At 42.6% G+C, this 9,866-nt stretch overlaps 1 protein-coding gene across 1 annotated transcript in view; it reads left to right on the top strand.

The window, feature by feature from the left end:
* Positions 1-245: 245 nt before the first annotated feature.
* Positions 246-9,866, top strand: part of smarcb1b (SWI/SNF related BAF chromatin remodeling complex subunit B1b) — a 76,838-nt gene continuing 67,217 nt past the window's right edge. The window contains exon 1 of the mRNA XM_084324450.1: positions 246-383. Coding sequence (XP_084180576.1) covers positions 294-383 — 90 coding nt within the window. The 5' untranslated portion in view covers positions 246-293. The remainder of the gene's footprint in view (positions 384-9,866) is intronic.

Below are 9,866 nucleotides of genomic sequence, written 5' to 3'. Positions count from 1 at the left end.
ATTTCATATATGGGAGACCTTAGAGATGAGGAAAAACAATGTTGTGTTTTGTTCTACCTCCGGTAGGGGTATCTCAAAAACTAAAGCCCTTTTTGACAGTTTGTCACAGCACTAAAAAGATTCTCAGCTAATTCCAACCCGATACGCTGTTAATGGTGCTACACCGAAGCCGACCTGTGGAGGGCAGTGACTCCTCCACTGAGTCTCTCTGTCTCTCTTGAGCCAAAAGAAAACACAGAATAAGAAACACCGACTTGCTGTTAGCACGTTAGCCGGCTAGCAACTGCGCAGAAATGCAATTGGCATTAAGCAAAACCTTTGGGCAAAAGCCTATTAAGTTTCAGTTAGAACAGGATGGAGACTTTTACATGGTTGGATCGGAGGTATGTCTTTTTATGGTCAGACGTGTCAACTTTTGGTTCGCAAATTCAAGCCTCAATAACAACGCATCTTGCTAGTCAGCTAGCTAGTTAATGCTAACGTTAGTTAGCTATGGAACCCGTGTGTGTGTACGGCTTGATGGACAAAGAGCACGGTAGCTATTAGCTAGCTAACACTACTGGTTAGCTTTGCAGGTTGTTTAGTCTCTTACGGCACTTGAGTTAATTTTTGAGCTGGCTAAACGTTATCGCTAAAGTCAAGAAAAACGTCAGAGGAAGAAATGTATACTCGTCTGCCCCCCAGCTGCTCACACGTCTCATAGGCTTCCTGGTGCAATTCTTATGTTTGAATGATTTGACATCACATTAGGAGCTGGTGGTGTATTTGGTGCAGACACTGTACCACAATAACCTCCTTCATGGTTGTACCGCGTCTTCAGTTCCTCTTGTAACGCATTGCACACTGGTGTGGGAATTGACTTTCATTCATTAGCCAAATATTTCATTCAATCTTTATTTAATCTCGAACCATCATTGAGAGCAATCTCTCATTTACACAGTGACGTCGAGAGGTACAGTACATAATGCAAAACATATAGAAACGGAACAGGCAATCAATTAAAGAACACATTAGTACAGTACATTACAACACAGCAAAACAGCACACTAGTACACATTAGTACAGCACAACACATTACATTAGTACAACACAACACAGTACAGTACTACAGTGCAGCACTTTACTACAGTACAGCAAAGCAGCACAGTACAGTACCCCAAACCAAATCGGGGCATTCACTGACCTTTGGGAAGTATTTCGACATGTACATGGGTATCTTATTAGTGGTGTAGTGTCTTGTAGACCAGGCCCATTGCAAGTGGCTGTACTCTGTCGTCTACTCTAAGCCATCCGATTCCTAGTTTGTCAACGTGGGCAGGGGTGAGGTGGTTTTTAGGAGTAAGGTCAAGCAGTAGTCTGACCAGTTTGTTTTGTGATGTTTGTAGTCTTGTTTTTAGGGCCTTTGATGTAGGGCTGCAACTAACGATTATTTTGGTAGTCGACTACTCTGTCGATTATTTTTTCGATTAGTCGACTAATCTAACGATTATATTTGTCACACCCTCCATCTCTGCTTCCTGTGGGCGCGGCTCCTTTTCCGGGCTCCAGTGCATGTTTTACCTCACATGCTCAAGTCTGCACACCTGTGAATGTCACCCTGTTGTCCAGTCCCTCTGCCTTAACAGTTAACTTAACATAACATGATCCCATAGCAAATTAAAATAATGACTCATGAAACATTTGAATTTGGATCTTAACCCATTCTCTGCCACGCTTATATCCATCGCTGTTTGATCTCTGCCAGCACTGTAAGTCTATGGAGATGTTCACCTTTTTTGCAGGGCTATAACTTTTTTAATTGTATTGCTAAATTGACATTACTATGGCCCATTCAACATCGATTATCTATCGTTCAGGATGTAGGAACGTTTTACTTTTTCATTCACACATTCATACGAAAATACCGTCTAGAGTATAAATATGTTTTTATCTTTTCTGCAGTATTTCCCAGAACGTGAGATATAGGCACAAATGCATATATTAGATCATCAAATGCAGTTTGATACCGATCGACGCTATATTAAAAATTTCAACTGTACATGGTCCTAAACGTTATGACTGATCATGCACGGGTGAACGGAGGGGGGGGGGGGGGGGTTGTTTATAATTCCGTGATAGTCGTTAGATGCTTCATGTAGTATCAGGTGATATATTGATCAGAGCAGTTTGTATCGATAATGATAAAGATAAACACTCACGCTGAAACTCACGGCATCCTCCTTTTAGCGTTGGGCGATGATACTGGAGCAAACAGATCCCAGTTATGTGATGGGGATCGAGGCGATCTATTTCCAGGTTTGTATAATACGAATTACACGCCCAAATCATGTTGCTTATTGAGTTATGGCAATGAACCATATCCACGGTAGGGCTGGGCGATAAAACGATAACGATAACTATCGCGATAAATTATTTCCTCGAAATAAACATGAAACGTGGTCGCAAAGTTTCGATATATCGATTTCCAAGCTTGGCTCCGTTCAGCCTCGGCTCAGCACTCACTAACAACAACCAACGTTACGTGATGACGTAACGTGCATACGCACAACAGCTAACAACCAATCAGTGAAGGAGATGGCCGAGAGCGAACGAGATCCGGAAGGAGACCCAGAGGTACTAGGACTCAACAAGGCTTGCTAGGCTAATTAGCTTGCACGGCGTTGTTTTATATATTTACGTGCCGAGTATGTGTGTGTTTTGAATTCTGAGGCCACGTTTAAGTAGTGTGGGGTTATACAGTGGACGTCGTTTCAATATATTGTGGCGGAAGAGAGTATTTTAGTGTAATATTTAGCACATTGTCATGGAATACACCACTTATAAACAACAGGCTTGCTAGGCTAATTAGCTTGCACGGCGTTGTTTTATATATTTACGTGCCGAGTATGTGTGTGTTTTGAATTCTGAGGCCACGTTTAAGTAGTGTGGGGTTATACAGTGGACGTCGTTTCAATATATTGTGGCGGAAGAGAGTTTTAGTGTCATATTTATTGTCATGAGATACTCCGCTTGTCGGCTGCTGCTAACGTGCGCGGACTGATGACGACATCAACTCGACTTGAGACATTCGCAGCAGCATAAGAAGTTAATTAAACTTGACAGACATTATATCGACGATAATTATCGATATCGAATTATATGAAAATTATTTTATAATTTTATCGCGATAACGTTTTTGGTCATATCGCCCAGCCCTAATCCACGGTGTGTGTATTGAGTCCCGCGATGATATACGAGTGGCCGGACAGAATAGGGAGACGCACCGGGATCACAAGAGATCCACTTCCTGTTGCAACTCGCCGATCAGTCACCAGGTGGCAGTATTGAAGCGTTGCAGAGTTGTGCTGGCTCAGACAGCATCAGACCAGCCTCCGTGATGGAAATATGAATACCATGGCGAAAATATGAAATATGATCAGAATAACGTCGTACGCCGTTATTGGCAGAATTTGCATGAACTTGAAACCCGTCGTATGACGTTATTGGCGGGGAATGGGTTAACACATTGCCCGCCGGGCAGCGTCTATTCGAAGCCCAAACAACTCGTATTTCCACTTTCGAGTTTTGCGCTCTGATTGGCCACTGACCTACGCTATTACGCCCCCCTTATGTACGCCAGTTATCTTCCTCCAAGAACAGCTGTTTCCGTGACTTTAGTTCGCCTCCATGTGCGCTAAAGTAGACAGTAGAGGTTGAGTACTTTATCTAAAGATGGTACGCTAGAGTGTTGTGTTTGTTCATAGTTAAAGACGGTAGAGGTTGAGTACTTTATTATCTAAAGTAAGTTAAGAGTGTTGTGTTCATTATTCATAGTTAAAGACAGTAGAGGTTGAGTACTTTATTATCTAAAGATGGTACGTTACAGTGTTGTGTTCATTCATAGTTAAAGACGGAGGTTGAGTACTTTATTATCTAAAGATGGTAAGTTAGAGTGTTGTGTTCATTCATAGTTAGACATTAGAGGTTGAGTAAATATCTAAAGATAAGTTAGATGTCAATGTTTTGGTTTGTTGTTTGTCTCACAGTATGCAATTAAATGATACACACTGAAATCTACGCTCTCTCCTGCTTTCAGCAAACTCCTATACTTCCTGAGTAACTTGCCCAACACTGCTTAATGGTTGTTTAAATATTTTACATGGGGCACGTATAATCCACAGGGCACATTTACGCACACTGTGACATAATATGAGAGTCCACATTCCAGTTCTACTTTTGTTTTGATGTGAAAAGGGATGCTGCACTTAGCACTGACTGAGAAAGTAAACATTACAGTTCTACTTTATAAAATGCTAATTGTAAATATGTTTGTCAATGTTAATAATATGCGAAAGTCCACATTACAGTTCTACTTTTGTTTTGATGTGAAAAGTGATGCTGAATAAGATGATTGACTGCACTTAGCACTGACTGAGAAAGTAAGTGTACTGCCCATGAAATTGGCATTCATAGATTGTAAATATGTTTGGCAATGTTAATAATATGCGAACGTCCACATTACAGTTCTACTTTTGTTTTGATGCGAAAAGTGATGCTGCATAAAATGACTGCACTTAGCACTGACTGAGAAAGTAAGTGTACTGCCCATGAAATTGGCATTCATAGATTGTAAATATGCTTGTCAATGTTAATAATATGCGAACATCCACATTACAGTTCTACTTTAATGTGATGTGAAAAGTGATTCTGCATAAGATGACTGCACTTAGCACTGACTGAGAAAGTAATTGTACTGCTAAATACTTCGAAGCTTCGTTCAATGGCACAAGCTTCGAACATAAAAAAAAAATCGAAGTAAAAAAAAAATTGCCTCCAAAATCTTGCGCCTCCATTCCAATGAAACGAAAGTAAGCGGCGCCTCGACTCCATCTCTCTACAACAAGCACGTGGAGATTATCTGTGTTGAAAACAACAAGGACATGTGCAGCAGACATGACGGCGAAGAAGTCATCAGACGTGTGGTTACACACAGGGACCGAAACTAAAGCCCGCCGCCCGCCAGGGGCGGTCTGTTTTTACCTTTGGCGCATGACACTTAGAGGGCTGCCCGCCGTGTGGCGTGTAGACGTGTAGTTCATAAGCAGGCCCCTAAAAATATTTGTATGCGAACGGTAAAAATCAATTACGCGCACGCTGTGTGTAACTGAGGGGTACAATTCCCTGACTGTATTGATAAGTATGGTATCATTAAACCACTACCTGCTTTATGTACTTTAAATACTGGCCACACAGTACATGATGTAGATATGATGAACACTTTCCCACCTGATGAAACGAAGTCCACACAAATGTATAAATCGAATATTTTATATAGCAAAGGGTATATACAACGTTCACTTAATGACATTTATGATTTGAAATGCACTTGTAAGGCAAATGAGTATTCGTAGGTAAATCAACATTGAATGTCCAATCTCTGGTTACGCAGGGAGCAAGTATACAACCTGGTTCTTTAGGGAACTATAGCGATGGTACTTAAATGATTATAGCTGGATACACTAAAGGGGGGGTCCCGCTGGTTGTAAGTCAGTAGGGGGGGGGTTAGGAGAGCCGCTGGCGGTATCCCGTCTGGCCGACGATTTCTTGGGAGAATTCAGAGTGCTGAACACGGTGCCCACAGAACCTCGGTCCACAGATGAATACAGCTGGGCCCTCTGGTGGACGGTAGCTGCCGGTCCACAACGAAGAGACGTGAGGCGACCTCACTCGGGGTAGAGCGCCGTCTCACCTGGACTCCTCTCGGGGGGTAGTTTCAACACTCAGCAGTGTTGGCCGTTATCCATGGCATAATCAAAGCACCCAAAGCACGTAGATAATCCAAGCCGTGGAAGGCTCGCCGTCGTCCGGGTAAAGTAATCCAATGTACAGGTCCACTCGTCCTGGCCCGGAGCTCCTCGGATGCAAGCACCACACGTGGTCTGCCCAGCCTGGTTAAGACTCCAGCAGGGGAGGAAATTAGGCCACTTTACTCGCCAAATGCGAGTATTTTTTACGTTTGGCGAGTAATTCATGAAGAGCACTCGCCAGTCTGGCGAGTACTTGTAATTACAAAACAAACAAAAAAATCATTCTGCAATCTGCTGATTCGCTCACTGGCACAAGCCGAACTCTGACTCCCCCCTTGATTCCTCCCATTTGCGCCTCAATCCAACCATAACCAATGAACATCATCGTTGTACAGATGCGCTCTAAGCTCCTCCAATGAACACTCATTTTCTAGAAGATGCCGCCCATCTAGGGGAAGTGGACAGATCACTGCGCGCGGACCTACAGACTCCTGCCACCGGCTTGACAACGTAGACAAACTTAGACAAAAACACATCAGTGGATGAAAATAATTGCATGTAGTGTCGTCGCTTTCGGATATCAGTGCGGTCTGACATGGGGGCGAACAACAGCACACGACGTTCTCCTTCGAGTCGGATGAGAATGACAAGTCAACCAGGCACCAGCATTAGCCGGCTAGCTACCTAGCATGTAACAAGCTACCATAACGCGCGTTCAACATAGTGGACTATACTGAGCGGCTTTGCTTAAATGCAGCCGAGTGACATTTTATTATTACCGGGTTTCCCCCCATATCACCACTCGCCCATATGCCCTTCACAACGGTGATGTTGTCATACTTGGCATTCAGAATACACCTGCTGAACCCCTAGCGTTGTCGATTCGGTTCCAATGTATTGTCATCTTACAGCACAAGTACAGTACAACCAGAATACATTTGGCATACAACCAGAGTGCAAATGTAACAAGTCAAGTTGTTTTATTTAGCTATTACATTACAGTGAAATGCTTGGTTCTTTCACTGCCCAACTCAGTCCAACCTAGACCAGTCCAACCTAGTCCAGTCCAGCCCAGCATCTTTCACTGCCTAGTTCAGCCCAACCCAGTCCAGAATAGTTCCCTCTTTCATGTTAATATGTGATATCCTAATATTTTGAAGAGTAGAGACAGTGTGATTAATACATGTTGTATGCTAATATTGTGAAGAGTAGAGACTGTTATTAATGTTTTATGCTAATAAATATTTTAAAGAGTAGAGACACGGTGTGATTTTTACTATGATTGAAAATCAATTTAGACAAAGACATACAAAGAAGTAATTATCACAATTAGCGATTTTTTTGGGCTGGTAAAAAATCAGTTTGTCTGGTAAAAAAAATCAGATACTCGCCAGTTGGCTGGTAAGCCAAAAAGTTAGTTTCCTCCCCTGGACTCCAGATAACGTCAGGAACGATGGGGGTACTGCTCACTTTATAACTCTAACCGAACGATGCACCATACATAATAGACTATTATTAACTTAATAGAAATACGTCCCACTCGACGGTATAGTGCCAAACTATGACAATTCAACTATTAATCCACACGATGTCTCAATGCCTATTCTGAGGCCAAGTAGGCCATACTGCACCACACGTGCGTCGTGGGTGAGGCTTCACGTCTGTTACTAGGTTGGAGGGTAAAGGACTAATGGACTAAAAGAAAGTTCTACTTTACTTGCGCCATATATATATGCGCTGTGAACAAATAGTACCATTCGTATTTCGCCAGACGTATTCCTACGCGGAACCGGGTTTGTAACGACATGTTCGTCGGCACGATTGAACTTGAACCAAGGGGCTTGGCTGCTGGCGCCAGGTTCTCGTCCAATGGTAGAATGAAACTATTATGGGCTGTTAGTAGACTAAAGGGATATTCAGTGTATATTGTACAAGGAATATACAGGGGATATCAAACGATATACAAATACTATTAAATATATATCCATAAATAAATATATATATTCGGTTTAAGCTGATCCTTCACAACACTGTGCGAATACAGATTATAGCCTCTCTCGTCTTTTTTTTCCTCCGCTGCGAGATCGTTAAACTACAAGTCCCACATTGCACTCAAGCCAACGGTCCAATCACAGTAGAGTGAAGTGACTGGTTTCATGGGAAATAAAGCAAATGACCAATCGGAAGCTCTCATTTTTCTTGTTTACTTCCTGAAACTCCGCGATCAGGGCTCTCGTTTTCCGAGACACCAACTTATTATAGTCTCTCTTACCAATAGCAATAGATTTTAGAACACCTAGATTTATCGATAGCAATAGTAATATAACGTTAATGCAACAAAACGAATGCCTTGCTTTGTTAATCATAACGATGCAGTAGCGTATGTCGGTGTGTTGGCTGTAACGGACATGACAATAACATAACGTGTACAACACAGCCAAAACAGACAGTGGAGCTGTTTGCAGATGGCAAGCATTTTGACTTATTGTGTGGTGGCGATGTCTCGCAGATAATACAACTACAAGTATGATTATATAATATATATTTTATTTAAAAAAAAATTTATATATAAAATATATATTGGCAGGTAAGAAATATGCTTGGCGGGTAGACTCTTCCCATCTACCCGCCACTGGCCGGTGAGTCAAAAAGTTAATTTCGCTCCCTGGTTACACACTTTAAAATATGCAAAGACAATGCCCAAAAAGCAGAGTGCCAGATATGCCAGAAGAAAATGGCATATCACAACTCTACAACAACTTTGTCAAATCACCTAAAAAACGTAAGTATCGTTGTACACGACGGCGACGCCACACAAAACTTTAATAAGGCTATGCCTATGCTCAGGGCCCCCTGGGAGAAATGCGAGGCCCTGTGCGAGATTTAAACGCGAGCCCCCCCCCCCCCCCCCCCCCCCCCCCCCCCAAAAGGAAAAAAAAATATATATATATATATATATATATATATTTTTTTTCATACAGTCAACATATTCTTAAATAATAGCGCTGCCCGAGGCTGGGCATGATACAGTCAACATATAGCAAGAGAGAGAGCGAGAGAGAGCTCCCGTTCTACAGTCAATATACAGTGTACAGAGAGAGAGAGAGAGAGAGAGACATTGGAAAGAAATTGAAATGCTATTTGGCCCTAAACAGAGAGTACACAGTGGCAGAATACCTGAGCACTGTGACTGAAGATCCTTGACCATAGATATCTATAGAACACTAGATAGCTTGCCCGCGCTGCCGGCCAATGGAGAGCGACGTCACTGAACTGCCGCCATCTTGCTCCAGTTAGCCTTGAGTGAGAGTGAGTGAGCTGCACAGACAAAAATACTCATAACTCGCTGAAATATATGGCGAGTTATGAGTATTTTTGTCTGTGCAGCTCACTCACTCTCACTCAAGACTAACTGGAGCAAGATGGCTGCGGTTCAGTGACGCTGGTGACTCCGCCTTAAGCTATCTAGTGTTCTATAGATATCTATGTCCTTGACTAGGTACAGACTCAGCGAGCACAGCCTAGCCATCGAGAAAGGCCGCCATAGGCAGACTGTGTGTGTTAGAAAGAGAGAGAGAGAGCATGTGTGTGTGTGTGTGTTAGAGAGAGAGAGCATGTATGAGAGAGAGAAGCAAAGATGAGCCCCTAAAGGATATTCAACTTTTAATGGAAGAACAAAACAGAAGGAAAAGATAACTTCACAAAGGCAACATGAATATACATAGATCCAAAAGGACAAAGATCAACACTTAAATCCAAAGAGAAGAGGGTCTATACCAGAGAAAACAAAGCAGCAAGGAGCCAATGGCCGACATCAGCTAAATAGGCTAGCCAGGTACTGACACCAGGCCACACACAGCTTTGGCCAACGGCCCAACGCTACCCAAGCTACACAAACGACCAAGACAATTCACACACAGCACATGTCATATCTCCAAATGTTGTGAAGTAACATATGTTTTGCCTGGAAAAAAACATCGTTATTAACAAAACATTCGGGAGGGGAAGGAAGGAAGAGTGGGGTAATGTCATGACATTTTCATTCATCTTACCTGCACCAAGGAACGCAGGGCGAAAGGC

The sequence above is a fragment of the Notolepis coatsorum genome (genome assembly GCF_963971535.1).
Source record: "Notolepis coatsorum genome assembly, chromosome: 11".
Lineage (NCBI taxonomy): Eukaryota > Metazoa > Chordata > Actinopteri > Aulopiformes > Paralepididae > Notolepis > Notolepis coatsorum.
This window is presented reverse-complemented; position numbering and strand designations above follow the sequence as displayed.